Source organism: Peromyscus leucopus, chromosome 19, assembly GCF_004664715.2.
Source record: "Peromyscus leucopus breed LL Stock chromosome 19, UCI_PerLeu_2.1, whole genome shotgun sequence".
NCBI lineage: Eukaryota > Metazoa > Chordata > Mammalia > Rodentia > Cricetidae > Peromyscus > Peromyscus leucopus.
Genome location: NC_051079.1, coordinates 20,787,989 through 20,811,883, shown reverse-complemented (window position 1 = coordinate 20,811,883; position 23,895 = coordinate 20,787,989). Strand labels below are relative to the sequence as shown.

The window sequence follows — 23,895 nt, the reverse complement described above, 5'->3', positions numbered from 1 at the left end:
TCACCCCTGAGCAGCTGGTCCTGGTTGGTATAAGAAAGTGGTCTTAGCAAAGCTATGAAGAGCAAGCCAGTAGGCAGCACTCCTCTACAGTGTCTGCATCAGCTCCTGCCTCCAGGTTCCTGCCCTGTTTATGTTCCTATTCTGACTTCCCTCATTGATGAACTGTGATGTGTGGACTGGAAGTTGAAATACAGTCTTCGCACCCCAAGTTGCTTTTGGTCATGGTGTTTTATCACAGCAGTAGAAGCCCTAACAAGGAACATAAATACAAGCTGCTGAGTCTGTTTTGTTGTTTGTATGTATATGGTTCCAAGGGTGACCATTTTGTATTGGATCAGTTAAGGAGCTCATCCCTGGTAGAGGTTAATTCTCTCAGCATTTATTAGTTACCTGTGTTTCTTTGTCTAGGGGTGGGACCCTGTGAGATCCCCCCCCACAATTCTTCATCCAAGAAGCTTCTATTTATAGCAAACGACAACCTCAGCTGAACACAATGCAGAGAGCAACAGATGCTCAGTGGCTGCACCTGCAGCACAGCTCCTGTGGCTCAGAAGAGGGTCAGAAAGGTTGTAAGAATCACAGTGCAGAAAGGTTGTAAGAATCAGAATGCCTAGAGGTCTGCTGTGAAGTCTCTCCTAGAACTGGCTGCGTAAACAAGACCTGAACAATGACAGTATTAACGAAGAAACTATTGCTGCATAAGTACCCGCAAAGGCACAGTGATCAGTCCAGTGTTCTAAGAACAGGTTAAATGCTTGATGTTGATGTGCAGACATGTTGTTTTTTTTCTTATAATGTCTTAGGCAAATATCCTACCCTCCCCTTTGCTGGAAGTTCTTTATTTATATTTTGAAGATAACGGGCCTTGTAAACAACCTTGCAATAAGGTAAACAAACAATTCTGGGAGTGTTTAATAACTTAGTCCACTCGATTTACCATGGGCTTCATTGTAATTTAAGTACCAGAGCCATACCTGTATAGCCCATTGCCCCGATTTCACATTTCTTATGTGTATTGTTCCATTTGTTATTGTTATTAATTTTGGTTACATGTCTCATGTAGTTTAGGCTGATCTTGAACATGTTATGTATCAGATAATGATCTTGATCTCCTGTTTTCAGTTCCAGTTATAGGCTTATACCACTCACTAAGCCTGGCTTGACATTTTAAAACAATCAAGTACCTTGAATCTTGTAAACAATGAAACCAATCAACCAATGTAATACAATATTAGTTAAAGCAAAAGGGACATGTGTAAGTACAATGGGCATAAATTAAAATTGAAATTTTATAAAAAAGAAATATAGTGTAGTAAAATATTTCCACAGGAAATAACTCTTAACATGTGTAATTAAATGAAAAGAATGACAAAATTTTGCGTATTTAAAAATCTCTAATCTAGTTTTAGAAGCAGTATGTTGTTAGGGTTATCTGGAAAGACACAGTTTTATAAAAGTACAAAGTTAAAGAAAGGAGGGCGCAGTTTCCCTCTGAATGACTCTCTCTGACTACTGAAGTAGTGTGCCTATGCTTTAAGAACAACAGCCTTAGATATAATAGCCAGGATTCAATTCTCTACATTTAGAATGAACAAGAACCTGTTTTTTTCTAGTTCCCTGCTTGAGTCTCCAGGGAGACAGTGTCCAAGCCAATGAGTACTGGAGGCCAGCAGAGGAATCCCTCCTGTCAACTGCTCATCTCAGGGCTGTAGTATGGAAGGAGGGGTTGGATAAAAGGCTACTCAAGGTCTGTTGTAGCCAGCCAGCAGTCATTCATCTCTTAAAAAATCTGGTATAGAGAACCAATAAGTCATACCTTGAAAACTGATAATACTGTCACAATCTATTCCAAATGGGTAATTTAGTTGTGTCATACAATTGTGTTCATCTGAATCCAACATTCACATCTGTTTTCCTATTTGAATGGATACTACCCAACATTCAACTCATTCTACACTTCTATATTGTAACATTATTATATTAACTACAATATCAGATTTCTACACCAATCCATCTCTTCCTTTCAGTTTTGTCCTGTCATTCTAGTGTGTCAGAATTACCCTAATCATCCTAATCTTATGTATGACATCCGACATGCTAACCATTGTTTTTAGATTTTGTCACCTCAAAAATTCAATGAAGATAAATACATACTTGAAAATAATGTAGAAATTAAAAAAAAATCCCTGTAGAACGTAGAGCATCATTATATCCCTAATGCCATTATTGATATAAACATGTATGATGTGGGTAAGAATCCAGAATGCTGCACAGCTTGCTGTCAGTTTCTCTCTGTGGTGCTCCTGCTGCTTATTAAAAGACTTTGTGAGCTGGAAGAAGAAAAACAGTTTTAGAAAGTGAGTCTGGAACTTGAAGCATTAATGGCATCAGATGGGTAATTTCAGGTAGGAAGAACAATGTAATAAGGAAAGATGTCTAGGACATCTATAACACTCTGAGACACAAAACTCACAAAGCAGCTGACTAGCCTATTGCCAATTTACCGTTATTACAGAATTATTGGATGTAAGATGGAGAATACTCGAGTCAAGAAGAATGCTTAGATATTGTGAACTACGATAGAAACCCTTACATCACGGGTGTTACACTTGGTTAATACTCTTCTAAACTTACAAAAAAGAAGCCTTCAACTTTGAGTGTATGATAGCATCTGTTCCTCACTAACAATTCTCTAAAATGCTGAAATGATTTTATTAAAAGATTGCATCTTAAGACAGAATGCATCTGTATTATGGCAAATAATAAGAAATTGCATTCTCGTATAGTATATATGAGGCTGTCTTTTGTAGCTCCTATGATAAATTGCACACATCTTAAACTCTGAGAACTTCTGAACTGTCTGCAGTTCCATCACACATTCATGTAAAAGGAGTTCCAATAATTGTCTCCATTAATTATTCTTTAAGACTGCAGCTAGAGGGAAGGGCACGTATATACAGATGTCAGTACAGACTTTCTATTGTCAATAGTAATTTATTACTTAAGGGATGGGGCCTTTCATAAATGACAAAAGACTTCAGAAAAGATTGTTGAAAAATGTCTATTTTTCTTTTTTTTGTTTCACACACACAAAAAATACAAGATTGTCAGCATAGAGCAAATAAGCAATGACTGGTAATATTGAGTTCCAATATCCACTGTGTTTCTGTGTCTCATCAATCATTTGCTAATATCAGTCAGTGAAGATAAATAGACATTTTCAAGGCTGGGAAGCACAATTTCTTTTTATTATCAGTAGTTTATGGGAAAATATCAAAGTAACAGAAGGAATTCTATGCAAGGGAAATATTCAGAAAAAGGGGAACTGAAGAGTCAATTCTCTTCTCCAACTCCAGTTGAGCACCATCCCTCAACCAAATGGTGCATCATCCAATCTGTACATCATCCTTCAGATCTAAGCCCCTCCCTCCTTACCTACTCTCTACCCTATCCACATACATATGGGAGGATGGAGAAACACCTTCATCTTAGTAAATGTCTTATGAACAAGTAAATTGCGTTATTAGATACTCTGTCCTTCTTTGACCTTTGATGATTTTGTTCTTAGGCTATAATAAATGGGTCAGAAAATATAACTTTTACATTTGCCTTTGTTACTGCATTTCATGTTTTTGGATTTAAATTTGATGAGGTGTGTTTTGAATTTAGAAGCCACCATAACACCCGTGCAGAATACGTCTTTCTGAATGCTAATTTTATTTATTTATTTATTTATTTATTTATTTATTTATTTATTTATTTATTTATTTTTGGTTTTTCGAGACAGGGTTTCTCTGTGTAGCTTTGCGCCTTTCCTGGAACTCGCTTTGGAGACCAGGCTGGCCTCGAACTCACAGAGATCCGCCTGCCTCTGCCTCCCGAGTGCTGGGATTAAAGGCGTGCGCCACCACCGCCCGGCCTGAATGCTAATTTTATAAGTTTAGAGCAAATGGTGTCCCATAGAAAAGAGAGCAAGGCACATGTTAAAAGTACATCAACTAAAGAAAAGAAAAGGAGACACTAGTGCACATTTAGGATAAACATCACTCAATTTTAAATTCAGCATTCTTTGTAGCTTACCAAACAGTTGATGTTTCAGTGCTAAAACTACGGTGAGGATTAAGAAGTCTTTAGCTAATTCTCTGACTACATTTTACCTCTAACATTACATTGACTTTAGAAGGGATCTTACTACATTTCAGGTGAGTGACTTTCTCACTCCCACTGAAGGTCCTCAGCAGATGGCTTCTGGGCACCTCGGTATGATCCATCTTTCAGGTGTACCACCTTTAGGAAAGAGCATATGCTTTTGATGTTGTTATAACACAATGCATTTAAATTAACCACTGACATAAAACTAGGTGACACCATTTTAATTGAGGTTGACCTTGATATAAGACAGGATTTTAGATTTTTTGTTATTCAAAAAGTAGCCATCAATGTATACTCATGTATTTAGAATACATCTTTGACACACTGATGATTAACACACATTTTCAGTAAAGAGAAGAGAATTTGGAGTACATTAGAAAAAATAAAAAAAGGTGACTTTGGAGACCTATGATCCAAATCTATTTGATTCCACAATAGATCCTCAACCTGGAGTATACAGAGATCTTAGACCTGATAACTTGTTTCTTCTTGAAACATGTAAGGTTAAATGTCCAACTTTCATGCTTTTAAACTGATATGCAAATGTTTCATCATAAACAAATTATTTTAAAGACTATAATACCAAGTTAATTTTAAGCAATGACATTTCAAAAAATGTACCTTCATTTTTTAATATACTTGTTATGCTGCCTAGTTTTATACCTACTTGACACGATCCAGAATCATTTGGAAAGAAGGACTGCAATTGAGAAAGTGACCCCATCAGATTGGACTATGGGCAAGCCTTTGGTGCATTTTCTTGATTGATTCATATGGGAGGCTTAGCTCACTGTGGGCCCTGCCACCACTGGGAGCTAGAAGCAGGCTGAACAAGCCATGTGGAGTAAGCCAGTAAGCAGTACCCATTTATAGCCTCTGCATCAGTTTCCTCCTCCAGGTTCCTGTCTTGTTTGAGTTCCTGGCCTGACTTTCCTCAGTGAGGTAATCTGTTGTAGAACCATAAGATGAAACAACTCCCTCCTCCCAAGTTGTTTTTGTTCATAGTGTTTTATCATAGCAGTAGAAATTCTAACTAAGACAGAAGTTGGTGCCAGGACATAGAATATTGTTCCAAAGAGTAAAAAAACAGCAATTAAATGCTCACAATTTTCTTTCTTAGGAACTACATGAATATAATCTCTAATAGTGGAAATATTACATATTCCAGTGGTGTTTGAAACTGTAAATCTATTAAATTCTTGCCATAGAATTTTTTTTTACCATAATTAGATATTCTGATAATTATCCAATGATAATTTTATTTTTCCATTGCATTACCATCATGCAAACATTAATATGTATACAAGGGCGTATGCATTTATCAGGGTTTCTCTGTCCATCTATCCACATTCTTTTAGCCTATACCACTCATTAATATGTCCCAAGTACTTAAGTATCATCTATTATGTAATAAATGTTTATGGTTAAAACTCAGTGATTTAATTAATGTCAACAAAGGGACACAAGGAGTTCCAGTGGGAAGGAATGAGTTTTGATTTAAATTTAGAGATGATGGAACACCTACCAAGGAGTCCATATGTGAGTAATAATATGAAAACGTACCAGACTCATCCCCACAGATGTCTGAAAGAAGAGCAGTCCTGGCATAGAGAATAGGCTAAGTTCTCTCCTTGAGTGGGAGCATGATTGGAGGGAGGAAGAACTCCTAGAAATCCAGTAGCACTAGAAAAGAATAACGTGATGGAGACTGAAGTAACAGGTGACAGAATTGTATCTCATGTAGGCGAGGAGATCATGAGGGCAATGACGGTGTTGGTGGTACTGGTGTCGGCAATGACAAGCCAAAGGAGTGCGAAGGAAGCATGCCAGGTTGTTAATCTACAGCCTTCTTTAATTTGACGCTCTCCAGCCATTTGTTTTTGCTCACAATAAAATAGAAATGGTAAGTTTAAATAATTTTTCTAAGTCCTAATATACTTCCTAAATGAGAGAAATATGAAATCCCTGGTGACCAGTCTCTTAGGTTCTTATTTCCCATCTCAGGTCTTTAGTTCCCAAGGGGATGGTGGGGACTGACTGTCCTCTGCCTCCGCTATTAGATTATATCATTATCCAGAGAGCTTCAGTCTAGTGCTTTCCATAAGTAATCAGATTCCTTTTGAAGGGAGGGTGTGGCTAGGCGAATTAGTGATGAATGGTCTGCTTTTGAGCGGCCTTTCAGTTGTTTTGTGTTTTACTCTGTAGAAAATGACTCTTTTCTTTTTATGATTTTCCTTTTTTTATAACTGACAGTCTGCCTCTGGCCATAAACTGCTAACATTCTAAGGAGGATGATATATGATATTGTCAGATTTCTCAGAAACGTAAATTTATGCAAAAGAAGAACAGTTGATTTAAAGTTAAGTAGAAAATGGAATAGTAAATTATGGAAATTCCTGAATAAATAAAATGAAAATTTAAATTAAGACATGCATAGGAAGGAGAGATCAAATAAAATAGGTTTATTTTTATTGTTTTAAATCTCTTATTACTATCATTGACTGGAAGTTTAAGCCATTTGGGGGTCATTATTCATTGTGTGTGTTTACTGAATATTTTATAAAGTTTTAGGAATCATTGCAGTTACACAAAATGTGTTAAGTAACCACCAATAAAGCAAACGTGTTTTTATATGAAATCTATGAGTATTTTCTCATGCTGTATATATCTTAGCTTTTCATAAATTCTTGTGTCTACAGAGGTGGAATATTCTTGCTCCCTATGCAGGTATTAAATAGTACTTGTAATAACCTTAGAAATCAAAAGATAATGCCTTAAAAAAGTTCTTTCTTTCATTTCTAACTTTTTGTATTAAGTTTACAGTCCATCACTCAACTTTTCTCATCAAATTTCCTCTCCACACATTTACATTCTGTCCATAAATCAATCAAAACAAGTTGTCACAGGGATGAATGATCACACCATGAAGCAGGACTTGTCCTCTGTTGCTGGTTTTTCTTAATTTTCTTGAGGGCTGTTCAATTTACCGAAACAAGAACATTTCACTCAGCAACGCACATATACACCATGTAAATAATTGTTTCTAAAAGCATCAGTGTATAGTTTGTTATCATCTGCAGAAATGTAAACAAATGCAATGTCTTGTTACGGTTTCTTGAGGTGACCAGCAACTTGTAAAAGACATCTGTGTTTACAAAGCTCTGAGGATCCCTTGTGGAAACTCACAGGATATCAGACGATATGAAGACCAAGATGGGGTTAGTTAAAGGGCTGTTGCTTTTTGATGGAGGAAGAGGGTGACATTTCATTTTCTTAAACTTGAAAATTTCACATTTTCTTTGGCTGTTGTCCCCTACCCGGTATGTTTGAGCCTGTTATCTTTTTACAAGACATTTTTCCTTTTCCTCTTGACATTTACTGCGGCTACATTACAGACAAGGTTGGCAAATAACTAAGTTATGACACAGAATGCATGAGGAGGATTGTGTAATGTTTGTGACCTTTCCTCCAAGATCTTTTCAGGCAAGTAGGTATCCATGGATTCTCTCTTCTCTCTCTTACCACTGTGGTGCTCAAGCAAGTCGGAGACCCAGTTGATGAAAAGATCCCACTCCTCTGTGAAGTGAAGAGAGAATTCCTGGAAAGAACGCAGTTTAAAGAGGGATGAGACTCGGAACTAGGGCTGTAACAAAGGGAACATAGACATACTGGAAAGGTGTTTCAGGGAAACTGGATATTTAGATTATTTGTATGGAGGATGAAAGAGGGGAAGGATCTAAAGATAGCTTCAACACTGCAGCCTAAATAATCTAAATGAATTTGTCCTAAGATATATGTTGAGACAGTTAGTCACTTCAGCAAATAGTAGTGTGTTCCTTCATTTCTGCTGAGACAAGAGTGTGGTGATTTCATTTCGGTTTAGATGCCCTGAATCTTTCAAGTTGAGATGACAGACTACCCAAGTTATCATTAGTTGTCCAGTTTGACACCAGATTCTGACCGCTCAGCTGGTGACAGAGACGTAGATTCAGCCAGCATGATAAAACTCAGGGCCAAAAAGATTCCAGAAACTTCTTGACAACCACCAACTAACCAGAGCTGAGAGGCTCTGTCACTAGGTTATGTTCTTTTTATAACAGAGATCGAAATACAGTTAAGCTTTGAACATATTTGCTACAAATATATGGCATAGACCTTTCTGTTTTTCATAACTATGTGTTATTACAATCATTGTCACGTGTTAGCAAATGCCATATAATTAATGTGGTCACTCACACAAGAGAGCTACTTATGAGAAAAGAGCAAAATGCAGAGCTATGTTGATGCATAATTCATAGGTAAGGGCTGACTGTGTTTTTCTTCTTCAGCAGTGACAATGCAGTTTATAAGCCACCAGTTCCCAGATTATCATGACCCCACAATTGGTAAGTAAAAGTTGCTTTTCTCATCTAGCTCAAATAGATGCACTGTAAATAAGTGGTTTTTTTAAAGCACTGTTAATAATGCTAGTGAATAAAAGTATAATTTGTTCTATCATCCAGCATATATACACAAGAATATGTGTATGAATTTCTGAGTCATGAGAGAGTATTTGTCCTTTCTTCTCATAATGCACTTTCATATTTTATACTTTGTTCAAGTTATTCTGGTAAATGATGGTTGAAATCCATTATGCTGATTTCTCGACTCACTAATGGATATTTTCCATTAGAAAAAATGAATTAAAAACCTTTGTTCTGAGTATTATAGCTGATGTGATTACACATACACTTGATCACATTTTCAGTCTCTGGTATCCTATTGTAGACTTAGTTACTTTTCTCAAGGATGCATTTGGAGAAGCATTTAAATCTAGGCATCCTTTCACGCAGCATCCTTGCTTGTAGATGAGGAAAAGGAAACACAGTGAGTCAAAGTATGATTTGTGCCCCAGATCTAACATGCTTACTCCCTCTACTGTAGTTTTATTCTCAGCATAACAGTAGAGAGACCCTGCTGCGAGGAGGGCGCTTTCTCCCTTGTTTGAAGCAAGAACGATGCCTTTAAAACTGCTTTACTCATTCAGAAAACTGCTTTAGAGAGAGTTGGAAATTCTCAAGCAGAGTCCACCACAAATGCATCAAGCTTAAGATCGCACTGAACCTTACTTTCCCGCAAGTGAGGAACAGAACTGCAGGGTTTCTTACATATGGTTTGGTGGCAGGGTGAAAGCCCTTTGCTCTCCATCATTGAGAGCTCTCTATTCCCATCACTCAGAGTTCTCTGTTCCCAGTCGCTTCCCTTACTTCCTCTCTCAGGAGGAACAGTTTTTGTGCAGAAGTGAGATCTCCTAGTTTTTAATTTTCATCAGGAAATTTTGACTTAAGGTCTTAATTAACACAAAATTATCTTTTCAATAATACTCTTGTACTCCTTCCTGAAAATTCTACAGAATATGTGGATGAATTGTGTTGCTGAAATAATCAAAATGAACTAGATTTATTTATTTTATTTTGTGTATGGGTGCTTTGCCTGCATATATGTATGTGTACTCTATGTATGGCTGGTGCCAACAGAGGTCAAAAGAAGGCATTAGAAACCCTGGAACTGGAATCATGGGTTGTTGTGAACAACTACGTGCGTCTTAGAAAGTGAACCCTGATCCCCTGCAAGGCCAACAGTGCTCTTAACTGCAGAGCCATCTTTCTAGACCCCGATATATTACTTTTAAGAAAGTCTATTAGTTTCTTACGATCTCCTCTTAGGTTAACTGAATTACTAAGATTTAAGTATAGCAAATTGACATACAGATGGATTCTCTAAGGAATTGAATTTTGTTTCAGAACTAATCACTTTGTGCAGTTTTAGAACTGATCAGCTTCAGTGATTGATTATTCTCTCAGCAGGTATTTTAAACATCTTAATTTGGGGATGCTGTTAGCTTTTTGTCACTTTCAATAACAGACAAGGAAAAATCTCTGGCTAAAAACTCTGAGTCTTGCATATCACTGGAAAACTCAGTAATATAATAGAGAATATGTGATATCACAAGTGCACTTTGTTATTCATTATATGTCATCTTTGTGTCCTGCATGTATTGATGTTGCATAAACTGGCCTCGCATATAAGCCCTTCATGTAAAATAGAATTTCTGGGATAAGGTAATAGATGTAAATACATTGTCAGTGTCTCCTTTACAAGGAATAGATGTGACATGTATGGTGATGACTTTTGCAGATAGACTGTGAGAACATCCATTTTTTGTGATTAGGTTACCTGGACATTCAGTGCTAACAGCTAAAAATATACTTTTATCTGGAAATAAACAAGATAGTGTTGAAGGAGGTTGAAAATGGAAACAGCAGTTCATTGCTTTCAATTTGACTCTCCCACCATCTCATTTCTTGGCTTCTGTAATGGGATATTGGTTAACAATTTTCCATTGTTATCCTGATGGTAGAGGGTGAGAGGCTCATATAATTTACTTTGTGTCTGTTCTAGCCGCTTAGATATACTTTGGCTGATGGCTTAATGACATCTCCAGGGGAAATTCATGTTAGCATAGCTTGAATATCTTATGAATTAGAGAAGAAGAACACCCATCATGGATACTATCTCATAACTGAAAAAAGAAATAAATATTTTCTGTGTTTATGCCATCATATTAACTGAGATTTCTGGGTATATTTTTCTGAAATAAGAGAAGAATTTGTATGTTGTTCTTTTTTTGCCCTCACCTTCTACTTAGTATAATCTTTTTTTCAAATGAATATCAAATTGAAATTTTTGGATTCTCTATAATACAAAGGTTAGGAATACTGGTTATTGCCAATGTTCTCAAAGGAAGGATTCTGCTCCATATCTACTGGTCACACATTCAAAGTTAGTAACCAGTGATTTCCATTTCTCAGATTTATAGAAGATAGCTATGGTATGAACATTTAAAGTTGGTTCAATTTTCTAGTGGGAAAAGACTTCACGCAAGAAACACATTAGTAATAATAGAGCAGAAATGGCTAGGTTGAAGTTAAAGGGAACATCTCTAAAGATGAGACATAATTATAAACATAGCTTGATTTTCTTCATGGAATAATTATTTTAGAGCTATTAAGAAGTAATATCCATATTAAGACCCTGTTTTCTGAACTTTTGTGTTAGTAAATGGACATGCCACGTAATTCAAATCTTTAGATATGACCATTGCATGTCAGCCATTGAGCAAAGTTTACATTTCTATTCTATAATACAATCTTTTTGACCCCCATAAATAAAAATCTAAATAGCATAGCTTATATCTTCAGGTATTTTCAATTCAGGAAGAGAAGTTAGGAGACATTAGAGGAACTTTTTTCTCTTTGAAGTCAGTCAGTGGTCTAGGCAAGCAGCACGATGCTGCACTGGAAGGATTCAGAAAGGATGGAGAAGTACAGTCTCCACTCCTCCAAGCTCTGCTTGCTGTGAGCTAGGTTCATGTGCCGTGCATTAGTCTCCAGGCATCCACTCTACAGTTCAGACGTCCTTGTTCAAGAAGGCTTTTCAAGGAAATTTGGAATTCCTAGAAGATTATGAGAAAATAGTCTAGAATTGTTTGTTAAGATATGTTCCTTAATTGTAACTTGAAGTTTAAAAGTCTTAGTACACACAGTTATAATAGGATTTCAAAACAAGTTGTAGTTTTTTTCTCTTTTACTGAAATAAAAGACAAATTCTCTTAAAGCCAGAATATAAATATACATATCAAGCTTTTATTTGTAGATGAGGCATTTTAGTCCACATCACTGTTTATTGGTACCTTCATCTGTTTTGAATTGTTTCTGTTCATGATTACTGTTATTTACTTGAAGACAGACATAAAACACTAGGAACTCAAGCACCCGACTTGACTAATTAACGAAGCTGAAAAATGAAAAATCTTAACTAGCTTTCCCTGGATAAAATATTAGGTGATAGTGGGAACACTGAAGGACTTGTGCTTCCTGCACATACAGAGTATTTTGATTCTGAGTAAATCGTGCATTAATCAGCGATTATCTCCCACTCGCCTGCCATCACAACAAGGTATGATATTAAACATGTTATATGCCGAGCTCAAACAGAGTGCATGCCTTTTTAGTGCTGCTGGGAAGGTGGGGAAGATAAAGAACAAGTTAGACTATATGATAGACTAATTAAATAGAAAATTATGAGGTATTGGGGAGTATATCACAGGCCTTCAGGGTGGAAATATACTTTATTAAAAGGCAAAATTCAACAATTTAAAGAATGAATTGGCTTTTGTTTACTATCCATTCATGAATCAGCAAAGCCTCCTTTCTGAACACGGGATAGGAACTCCTACTAACTAATGTCGGAGCAATGGCTTTGGCACTGATTGGACAGAAAAGTAGAATAGAAAAAAATGCTGATTATGTAATGTCAAGTTATTTCATGCCACCTTTTTTGTAGGGTTAAAGCAGAGTTGATATCCTTATACAAATATATTGATTGAGGTAGACAACTTTTCATGGCTAGTTATTGGCATGAAGAAAATTTCATTGAAAAATTTGAAATGTTATGCAAATGTCATTGTTTTCCTGCTTTTTTTCTGACTCTTTTCATCCTCTTGATTTTCCTCTTTATTCAATATCAATATATTCATAAATTATTTCCCAGGCATTACACAAGCTACAAGAGTCAGCTCTGTAGAGAAATAGGCAAGAACTGTTTTTTATTAAGCTTCCTTACTTTGCTTTTTCCTCCCTGTCTCTAAGAGCTGATTGTGTCTTTTTATCTGGAACCCTATTGTCCATTTCTTGCTCATTGCATTATGATGACTTGAGCTCATTATATTAATGCAGGTCACAATTTAGTTAAGTTGGCCTTAAGGACCTATGCAATTCCTTTTTTTTTTCAGCTGCTTTTCTTGTGGAAGGAAAACAACTTGAATAAACCAGAATCAGTTGTGACAGAGTTATCCCAACTATTGTGGTATTTATTTGATTTTCACAGAACAGAAACTCATGAAATTAACTTTCTAGCTGTATTTATATCTTAGTTTCAAGGAAGACACATTCTCATAGTTGAATAGATTTAAAACACTTTCCTTCTTTTAGCATTTTAGACCTTAATTTCACTTACATACCATGAATACTGCGTAATATGCTTACCCAAAAGATTCATATTCTTTCTGAGCAACTGGCAAGGACTGTTACAAGCTCTATAGAAACATAATAAAATACCACACATAGAATATTCTTTCTAAATTACTTGCATGCTTCTCTAAATAAGGAGCTCATTTAAGTGGCAAAGTACTTTGACGGTAGGATCAGGGCATCTGAAGAGCACAGTAAATATTAATGTGCAAAGCACAACCATGAAAAAATAGTGCAATTAACCAGCATGGAGCAAATTTGCTACACTGTTTATATGTCTCAGTATCTCTGGCAGAGTAAAAACTTCCTAAGTGGATGTAGAGAAATAGTATGGCTTGTATTACACTAAAATGTCCTACTTAGCATCTAAAATGTACACTAATAGATTCACTTCTTTGTGTTACTAGAAAATTCCTGTTAAAATGTAAATGCTCAGAGTCGGGGGGATAGGGCCTCAAGCCATGTAGAATCACTTACACATTAGGACAGATTAATGTATCTAATTATTTTAAAGAGGAAAACAGAACTGTGGTTTAGAAAGCTCTACTGAAGAGATGTTTTTGAGGGCTGGAGAGAGTAGAATATAGTTACAACGGAAGGCTAGGAAATAATTGTTGATGGAAATCAAGGTGAACTTGAAGGATTATGTAAATAATGACCTGTCCATATTTGAGCAGAGGTAGAGGGAAAAGGACATTCATATGGAGCCCAGTAGATTGGAGATATAATTCTGTCTTCATGGAACTCCTCACTTGTTTGCCAAGCTCCAGTATATCTGGCTTTCTTTTAGTTTAAGCGCACCTAGTAACCTTTTTCTGCCACCTCTCACTCATATGTGTTCCTAAAACTCTGAGTAACTTCTTTATTTTTTACCAAATAAGCTTCAGTTCTATTTTTAGATCCAAGCATGGATGCAAATCCTTTAGAGAAGATGGCTTTGAGTCTAGTGGTTACACAATGTCCACTTCCTCTCCATCTCTCTGTATAAACTGTTATTAGAAGTAGATGTGGTTGACACCTCTTGGATTTCATATACCATTTTAACTTGGTATTCAAGATGCCAGGCTCTCTTTTTTTTCTCTGAAACATTTTTATTAGTGTCTCTGACTCAGCCTAGTTATTATCTTTTCATCTTATATTTCTCTCTGAATTTCTGCGCTTGTTTATCTACCTTCCAACTTAGCTTTCCTATTTAGACTTCTGATGGCTTATGTTTCTGGTCACAAGTTCCCCTTAATTTTCCTTTATACTTGTGGTAAAAGCTCACATATTGACCAAATCCTGTGAAGTCCATGATGATGAAATAACAAGTCCAAGATTTGATAAGGGCTTGGCTACAGCCCAATGGCAAGCAATCTGCCTAGCATTATTAAGGCCTCTGTTTCAATCCACAAACTGAAAAATAAACAATGAAAAGGTCTTCAAGGACAGAATGCGTTGCCTGCTGATTTAATGCTTTGTTGTTGAACCTCCTTCATTTGATTTTATCCTCACTGGGCTCATTGTTCCTGGAGTGTGCCAGATGCTTGCTCATCTTGGCATGCTTGCGTTTGATCACCTTTTCTGGGAAAACACTTCAGTGTTTAGAGCTGACCTCATTACTTCTTCAAATATTTGCTTCAGGGTTTAAATGCTTCTTTTCAATCAAATTATACTAGCCATCACCATAACTACTGATAACATTGATCATCTGTTTTTTCATAGATGTGTGCACATGCACAAGTATACAGTATATATTCATTTATAAATATTTATCTAGGTTCTACAAGTGAGAGAACATATATAGTATTTGCCTTTGTGAGTCTGACTTATTGTTATTTGTTTCTTATAATATGTGCTACAGTCTCACTTAGCACTTTTCTAAATGTAGCACAATGTCTGAATTTATAACTAAAGACTCATAAAGTCCAGATCAGTTTCTGGTTCACAGAAGATAGGCCAAGAAATTGGGTGAGTGAATGGCAAAAGTGTTTACTGGCTCATCAACTTCAGTCAAGTTGGTATATATCTCTGATCTTTCTCATCTATAAGAAGGAGGTGATGCTGTTATTTGTCTTGGTAATTATGAGAGAAAATATGGATGTAACTGCTTCACACACTGCTTGAGATGAAATGGATGCTTGCCTTTCTCATCAGAATTCAGTTGAACTGGAAAATAATGCTGAAAACAAAAGCTGTCAGGGAGAAGACACCTGTGCCTTATGCTCTTTGGGGAACTCTAAAGTATCCATCCATTGTAGACAAAAGGTAACCTGAATATCACTTTATTGCCTTATATTTCTACCATTTCAGCTTGAATACTGTAAAGTACTTATGATTACCATAAAATTTTCCAGAGCCAAACTGTGAATGGAGAACAAATTATAATTGAAATTCCTGCTTCTACTTGCTGTTTGAAGTCTCTTTTAGAAACCTGGATGTGAAGAGCATATCAACCATATGACAGCAATCTCATATGGAATATGAAAGATGCCTGGGAGATATTGAATCAGTTCAAGGAAATTAATAGAACTGAAAGCTTAATCATGCCAGGCTATGGATATGTGACACATCCTTCCAGATTGCAGTAGTCCTCCAATGAAGAATATTTTACAATCCTCTTCATGCCCCAAAGAACAGGGTTTAGATCAATCTGAGAATTAAAAGGACTCTTTCAGATTATTATGTGGTCACACAGCCATTGAAATTCCTAGGTAGCCATCTTTGATGACAACTATAATTAATTAAATTAAAATTACTGATGTAATACTAATTATAATTACTGTGGTCAGCCTACACACCTAAACAGACACATACCACTCTTTTATTTCACAGAGAAGAGCTTTGGAGGGATACTGTGGGGCTACAGCAGAAACACTCCTCAGCATTTTCTTTGTTTATTTGATGATTATAATTAGGGAACATTTGTTCTAAAGTCAAGTGCCTTGTAATTATATTTTGTCTGTTATTTCAGTAATTTCTTTTTAAGGGCATGGTTAGTGTTCTATTGGCTCTTAATGAGCCAATTACATGAAGTTCGGATGAGAAAAAAAAAATGTCCTTATAGTATGACCTACAAATTAGCTGATTAAAGTAAAGTGACAAAGACACTATTTAGACATATCGGAACAGCTCTAGCCGGCTGTATATTTACCTCCTCAAACTCACGCTCATGTTTTCAGATGGAAAGTGTAAAACACTGTCTTTAGGAATACATTTAGAATTTCTGTACCTATTGAAATTCTCAAGCATTAGTAGATTAGTCATGTAGGTCATTTGCCCAGGTTTTATGCTTTGAAATTAGTAGGCTTGGTTACAAATCTCTTTTGTTGACCTTAATTTCAGAGATTTTTTTGACTCTTGCCTTCAAAAGTAGAGACTCTTCAAAGAGACTCTTTCTTAAGAACTATGAATGATTTTGATTAAAGTTTTTAATTTAATATTGTTATTTTAGGTGCTAAAATAACAGGTTTGTTTCCAGGTGAATAAAGAGAAAATATTCTGATATTCCATATAAAAGCTGTCCAGATCAGTATATATTTCTACAACATGAAAAGAAGACACAGAAATAGGCTTTTAGAAATATTTGTTCAGAATAATCTAGATAAAAAGTTAATATGTCAATTGTCTGTGTTCTGTGATTTGATGTTAATTGATTAAAGACAGTCCATAGTATGCATTCTCACACAAAAGGAAGTAATTGTCTTTAACATGGGATGTTTTTCAGATGCAAACATTTAGATTTTGTAAGGTGAAATTTTTAAAGAGGAATAAAACAAAAATCAAAATATTTTATAATTTTATGTGCATCCTGTACAAACAGAGCATGCATGAAAGACAAGGAACGAATTAAACGTCAAAATAGCAGACTCCAAACGAGGCATGTGATTTCCTGCTAGCCATTGGTGTGCCGTGGGCCTTTGTTTTCATGTGTGTGAAATAGTGCTAAATGCATTTTCCTTAAAAATAAAAGCAGAACTCTTAAAGCTAAAATTAGCTGTTTTGAAGATTGTTTGAAAAAAAAAAAAGCTGTCAAGAACAACCTCTATATAAACAGCTATTTTTATACAATAGAAAATGTAGCAAGGATGGAGGCCTGCAAGGGTGTGCACCAGGTCCCTGGGTATATGTTACGGCTGTTAGCTCGGTATTTTTGTGAGACTCCTAACAGTGGGAGTGGGTGTATCTCTAACTCTTTTGCCTGCTTTTGAGACTTTTTCCCCCTTCTTCAGCCTAGGGATGAGGGCTTTTGCCTTGTTTTATCGTATCTGTCCTGTTTGGATATCATTTCTTTGAAGACTACTCATTCTGAAGAGGAAACCAAGGGAGAGTGAGTCTGAGAGAGAGGGGAGATGAGGAAGGACACTAGGAGGAGTGGGGGGAGGGGAAACTGTGCTAGGGATGTATTATATGTGAGAAGAATCTATTTTCAATAGAAAAGAAAATGGTTTAAAAATTTAAATGTCCCATTCTTATTACTCAACTAACATAATAAGAATCAATTCTTCTAGAAATATTTTACCAACAAAATGTCAAGTTATGTATAAGAGAAATCAGTATACTTTTATACTTACTTGGCTGTTATAATATCTTATTTTAAACAATGCCTTCACTATTTAAGAACTGAATATCAGCATTTTAAAAAACAACATTTCACACTGGGAATGGTGTATGTGACTGACTGTACTATCATTTCTAGACAGTAGAGACAAGGGGACAAAACGTTCAAGGCCAGTCTAGGACTACACAAAGATGATGACCTAAAGAAATATGCCCATTAATAATAACCACAGCAAAGAAATTATTATTTCTTTATAAGCATCCTTTCATGCTCACGCATCAAGGAAGAAGGAAGCATTTTCAGTCTGATACAAGTTGATGACCTGAGATCTCTCCAGATGTTGATCCCTTAGGAGGAAGGCAGAGGCTGAAATTACTGGCTGGTGGTTGTGCTTTTCATTTGATCTTGGTAGATTGTCATGTTTTGTACTTGCCGCTCTCTCCCATTTAAATGGATTTCCAGTTTGTTGTTTTCATTGAGTTATTCCTTTATCTTTTCTCATTAGTTATTTTTTATGTGTGTGGTGCAGTGTTGTTTTTCACTTCTCTACTTTCTTCAGCTATTCTCTTCTGGTGTCCACCACAAATAATTTAAGAAACATTATCATGTTCAAATCCAAGGAACATTCACCAGTCATACTTTGTTGAGCTCCTAAGGGGTAGTCAAGAATATGGATCATGCCACTGTGGTGAGAAGTGCTACTTCCGTATGTTATCAACACCAGTTCATTATTTTCAGGCCTCCGTGATGCTCTTGAGGTTTGTTGTGCCTTTTTTAGACAGCACATCTAAGCATCATTGAAAGATCTATTGTAGACATTCTTTGCCCTGACACTCCTTCCAATCTCAACTACCATCAATTTTTTCTCTTTCTTTTTTTGTGGCAATGAAGACTAAACCCCTTTCATGTTAAGTAAGCACTCATCACTTAGCTACATCCTTAATGCCCATCACCACACATTTAATTGTCATAGATAAGTCTACAGCACCAGTTTATATATCTTGTGTATGTTAAAGTAGCTGTTGGTTTATCAATTTTTTTTTTACTTCTACACTTACATACTGCTACCTACTTGAAATTTATATTTGGATGTTTGAAACATCTTATATTTTATCTTTTCAGGTTAATTTCAGAGCTCAAACCTACCAAATTCTTGTCTTGTACTATGATTTACCTGCATACATGTCACTCTTGTCCATCTGGAAATCCAAGCCCCAAAGTTAGTCATTATCTTCAACTTCTATTTTCTCTATAGTCATTCCTGTAGGTGGAGTTTTCCTGTCCTGGCAGCTGCTTCCAAATTACCACACAGAGGTTTATATTAATTGTAAATGCTCAGCCAATAGCTCAGGCTTGTTACCAGCTAACTTATATTTAAATTAATCCGTATTTCTTATCTATTCTGCCACATGGCTTGGTACCATTTCTTAGTACAGCATGTCTATCTTGCTTCTCCCTGAGTCCCTTGCAACTCCTCAGACTCTGCCCTTCCTAATCTCATCATTCTCAGTTTGTTTTTCCTGCCTAACTTTATCCTGTCCAGCTATTGGTCAGTCAGCTTGTTTATTAAACCAATCATAGCAACATATATGCACACAGTATACAGAAGTATTATTCCATAGCACATTCCATCTTTGTCCTATTGCTGTGTGCCTTTTTTCTGGAGAGACTAAAACAAATGTCTAAGACTCCAGATAGGACACCAAAGAAATGATTGCATTTATGTCTAACTTAGGGAACCAGCTTGTTTATTAGAGTCACTTACAGTGCTATAGCTCAGGTGCCACTTAGAGGATCATGAGTGACCTAAAGGTTCCTATATCACGAAAATTTACCTTACCATGGGTATCACTCATAGAAGCTACATCTGTGAAGCTTCCCACACAACTTTCAGACAGTTTGAAGACTGATCAGATTGATACTGATTATAACCTTGGTGAAGAACCTTGTGAATCTTGTGACTTTCAGGTGTTTCTGAACCTTGTAACTTCAATTAAGTTCCTGGGTCTTGTATGTTTAATTTACTTCCTGAGTCTTATAAGTCTTTCCTCCCTCTGGGAGGGAATGCTTCAATTCAGAGGAAATAGCTCTGCAACACCTGTTAATTCTGTTTCTGTTTCCTAAACATCCTTCAGATACATGTTCAGTTCATGACTGCAACAGAACAGTTCACAGTAAAGGAAACCTCATGTAATGATACTCCTGAGACAATGTATATATCAGCATCACAGAAGAATCTCCATATTAAGGTTCATTATCATACCCATGGTATCCATACTTTTAAAAGAGTTATATTGTGAAGAACACAACCCTAAACATGATTACATATTTGGACCGATTTTGCAAAGCACTTGCAGAATGTGTGTGTGTGTGTGTGTGTGTGTGTGTGTGTGTGTGTGTGTGTATGTATGTTGGTTTTTCTTTTTTCTTTCTTTCTTTTTTTTGTTTTTTGTTTTTTTTTTTGTTTTTGTTTTGTTTTTTGAGACAGGGTTTCTCTGTGTAGCTTTGTGCCTTTCCTGGATCTCATTCTGTAGGCCAGGCTGGCCTTAAAGTCACAAAGATCCACCTGCCTCTGCCTTCCAAGTGCTGAGATTAAGGGCGTGCGCCACCACCGCCCAGCATGTGCGTTGGTTTTTCAAGACAGCGTTTCTCTGTGTAGTCCTGCCTGTCATGGAACTCACTGTGTAGACCAGGCTGGCCTTGAACTCAGAGATCCACCTGCTTCTACCTCTCGAGTGCTAGGATCAAATGCATGTGCCACCACTGCCCAACTTTTATATATTTTTAAAATCTACTTCTTCTACATTCAGTAAATGTTTGTGAAATTCATCAGAATTATCATATGTACCCACAAGATTTATAATCTTTGTGTTTTAATGGTATAATGCTATCTATACAGTATAATACACATTTTATTGTTATCTGTATATATGGTGTTCAGTTGAATTTCTTCCATTTAATCAAAGTATATTCTTTACTCATAGATTAACCCACCAATATTGTTTTGAAAACTGTTAGACTATTTAGACTTTTTCCTGAAAAAAAAAAAAGCACTTTTTTTGGTCTTTATCACTCTTTGTGATTTTATCTTTGTTCATATTTCTTCTTTTATTTTATATATTTCTGCTGAGAGCCTTTTCCCCCTTTGGAGATTATTGTGTTAAAATATTTGTTTAATTTTAAGGAGAGATTGTTCCACCTTTTTTTTTTTTTTTTTTTTTTTTTTTTTTTTTGAGAGGTTTCTCTGTGTAGCTTTGGTGCCTTTCCTGGAACTCACTCTGTATCCCAGGCTGGCCTTGAACTCACAGAGCTCCATCTGCCTCTGCCTCCCGAGTGCTGGGATTAAATGCGTGTGCCGCCACTGCCTGGCAGATTCTTCCACCTTTAAAAAATCAGTTCCTGAAACCTTTTGAGAGTTCATATACGGTCAGTGTTCATTAACACATGTGTGTGTGTGTGTGTGTGTGTGTGTGTGTGTGTGTGTGTGTGTGTGTGTATGCATGCAGCCCCCCACTTGGTAATTATCTCCTTGGTAATTAGGAGGAAGATAACTTGTTCTGCTAATTATACTATTAATGTATTAATTTCAGTGGGTACTTGTCCCTTTGCTCTGCATGTAAACTTTGATTTTACTAAGTTCAAGTCCTTTGGCCCCAAATGATGGTCTCCTATAAGATGATTTTTGAATGTGAAGTCTATTTTCATGCTTCTTTTCCACTCTAGCTCAGTCCTCTCTGCTCAGGTTAATGAGCACGGACTTTTGCTTCAGCAGCTCAGCTTGCATTCCCAGGAATGCATCTACAGACATGGTTTCTTCTGGATCTGGAGCAGTCCTGTGTTTCCTATTTTTTTTTTTTGTGGAAGTACACAGCTCCTGTTTTAGCTCAGGTATAAATATTAATTTTAATAAGTTTGTCTGTAGGTAAAAGTTCAGCATCCTCTCCTCTGGTCATCAGAAACCACAAAGGCAGTAAAATGATCCTGATACAATATTAAATGACATTAGCACAGTGAAGATTAATGAGAGTTCCCTATTCATCATGAACATATAGGCCACACAGATCACTGTGTCTCATGTTTACATTACTTAAAGAAACCACTGTGTGCGAACTTGCACTTCCATAGCAGTTTGTAAACAAAGGTGCCCACTCAGTCTTCTCCTTTCAAAATGATCATTTCTACAGAGTTATGATTGTAGTGAGGTCACAATCATCAAAACCGGACACATTTGGGTAGCACGTGGAAGACATGATCAGTCGAAGAAAATTTAACATTTGGAAAAAGAAGATGATTTATGTGATGGGTATGGACAAAATTCTCTGGAAGTAAGTCCTATGTGCAAACTTTTAAAATGACTTTCAGTTCATTGACACTAGGATTTGGTGACGTTTAAAGACATATGTATTCTAGAAAAATATTAGATAAACATGCCTCCTCTTCACGAGAGGACTTATTTTCTTCTCCAAATTGTCTAAGCATATTACTTTGGTGGTCTTTGGGTACCAAAGTTACTTGAGTAACAAAATGTGCCTATTTACCTCCTCAGAGTCAGGTATTACAATAATCACTGACTTAAATCATACATGTGATGGGTTTGATGAGCTTTTGAAAAGGCCTACTAAAAATTAGCTTGTCCTTTTTCATCATGTTATTCAAGTGCTTGTTTTCTATTTATATTTGAGCTAATACACGGAGCTTATATTTACAGATAACAGTGGAAAGGGCATAAGAAACAAAGCAAATATGATGAATGTAAATAAAACCTGAAAGCTAGCAATTACAGGCATACAGATGCTACCATTTGTATTTTTGTATATTTAACTGAAGTATGAAAATTATAATTTTTAAATCCTTAGATGTGTAATCTATAAATCTTTAGGAATAAATGATCTCAGCTATATTTTAAACAAGGCTGTTCTATTACAATCAATTCAAGTTTAGAATACAGCTTTGAGGATTTCACATATAGAAATTACATTTACCATTTGAAAAATACTATGGCTTTGATTTATAGGAGCTGAGAAATGCATGCAGTATCTGAAAGTTATGGGGTATTTTCTCAGTGTTCTCTAAGCCAATAAGCTTAAAACAAATCATCTTGACCTTTGCACAATGAAGCTTTGGCCACTGTGATTTATTCCCTTAGGTCAGAAGAGCTGCAATGATAAACGAGGTGAGCAGTGAAGAATGCTGCATTTTGATATTAACCCTGTTCACAACCCTGTAGGTACAGACAGATGCTCCTCATAGCGCCGCCCTAGGATTATCTGGGCTGAGTTAAACATAGGTGAAGGAACTGTAATTACCCACTCAGTAATTTTAGGAATAGCAAAAAAGGTATTCCAACAATTTATGTCTTTTCATTTGAAATGTATCCAGTGTTTGAATATTTAAATAGCATAACACTGGTGTTCTCTTCTACAACAACAACAACAAAAAATAAGATATATGTGAAATTAATACCATCTTTTAAATATTACAAGAAAATATTGCCTTGTTTAGTATTTTTTTTTTTAATGTCAGAAAGCAAAACCAATCCTGTTAGGTGAAGCTTTTCTGGAAAGTGCCAAGAGTTCATGAACCTAGAGTAAAGTTGAAACAAATCTAGAGGAAATAGACTGGCTAAGAGCTGGGGATGTGTCAATAGAGAGAACTGATTCAACTTCACATTGATGGACTAGAATGTAAAGTTTTTCTGTTAGGTGTAGGATTATTTTGTTTTGAGGATTAAAAATTCTTGTTTGAATAATTTTAAACTCTGTTATTTCTTCATTCTCAAGTTCTCCTCAGTTTAAATGTATCTGAGATATAGTAGCTCATGCAATCAACTCTAGAGAAATGCACACACACACACACACACACACACACACACCAGTTCTTTCTCTTGTTTGGGATAGAGCAACCAGAATGATATCCCTGTCCAAAACACTGCTGGCTGATATCTTCAGTTTCATAATTGCCTGTCTCTCTAAGTTTTACCTGGATCATGTCCACTTTTACCCCTCCTTATTATTCTCCTGGCAGGATCAGCTATGTCTCTTCCTTAGATCCACCACTGTGTCTTATCCAGACTCTGGTGCACCTGCCCATCAATTATTTCATCTGCCTAGAAGACCCCTCCACATCACGTGA

The 23,895-nt window shown here is 36.2% G+C and overlaps 1 protein-coding gene across 2 annotated transcripts in view; it reads left to right on the top strand.

The window, feature by feature from the left end:
- The window catches only part of Rit2 (Ras like without CAAX 2), a 325,821-nt gene that overhangs the window by 54,210 nt on the left and 247,716 nt on the right, over positions 1-23,895 (top strand). For both annotated transcript variants that reach the window (XM_028867099.2, XM_028867098.2), the window contains exon 2: positions 8,481-8,537. In XM_028867099.2, the coding sequence (XP_028722932.1) occupies positions 8,489-8,537 (49 nt within the window). In that variant the 5' untranslated portion in view covers positions 8,481-8,488. The remainder of the gene's footprint in view (positions 1-8,480; positions 8,538-23,895) is intronic.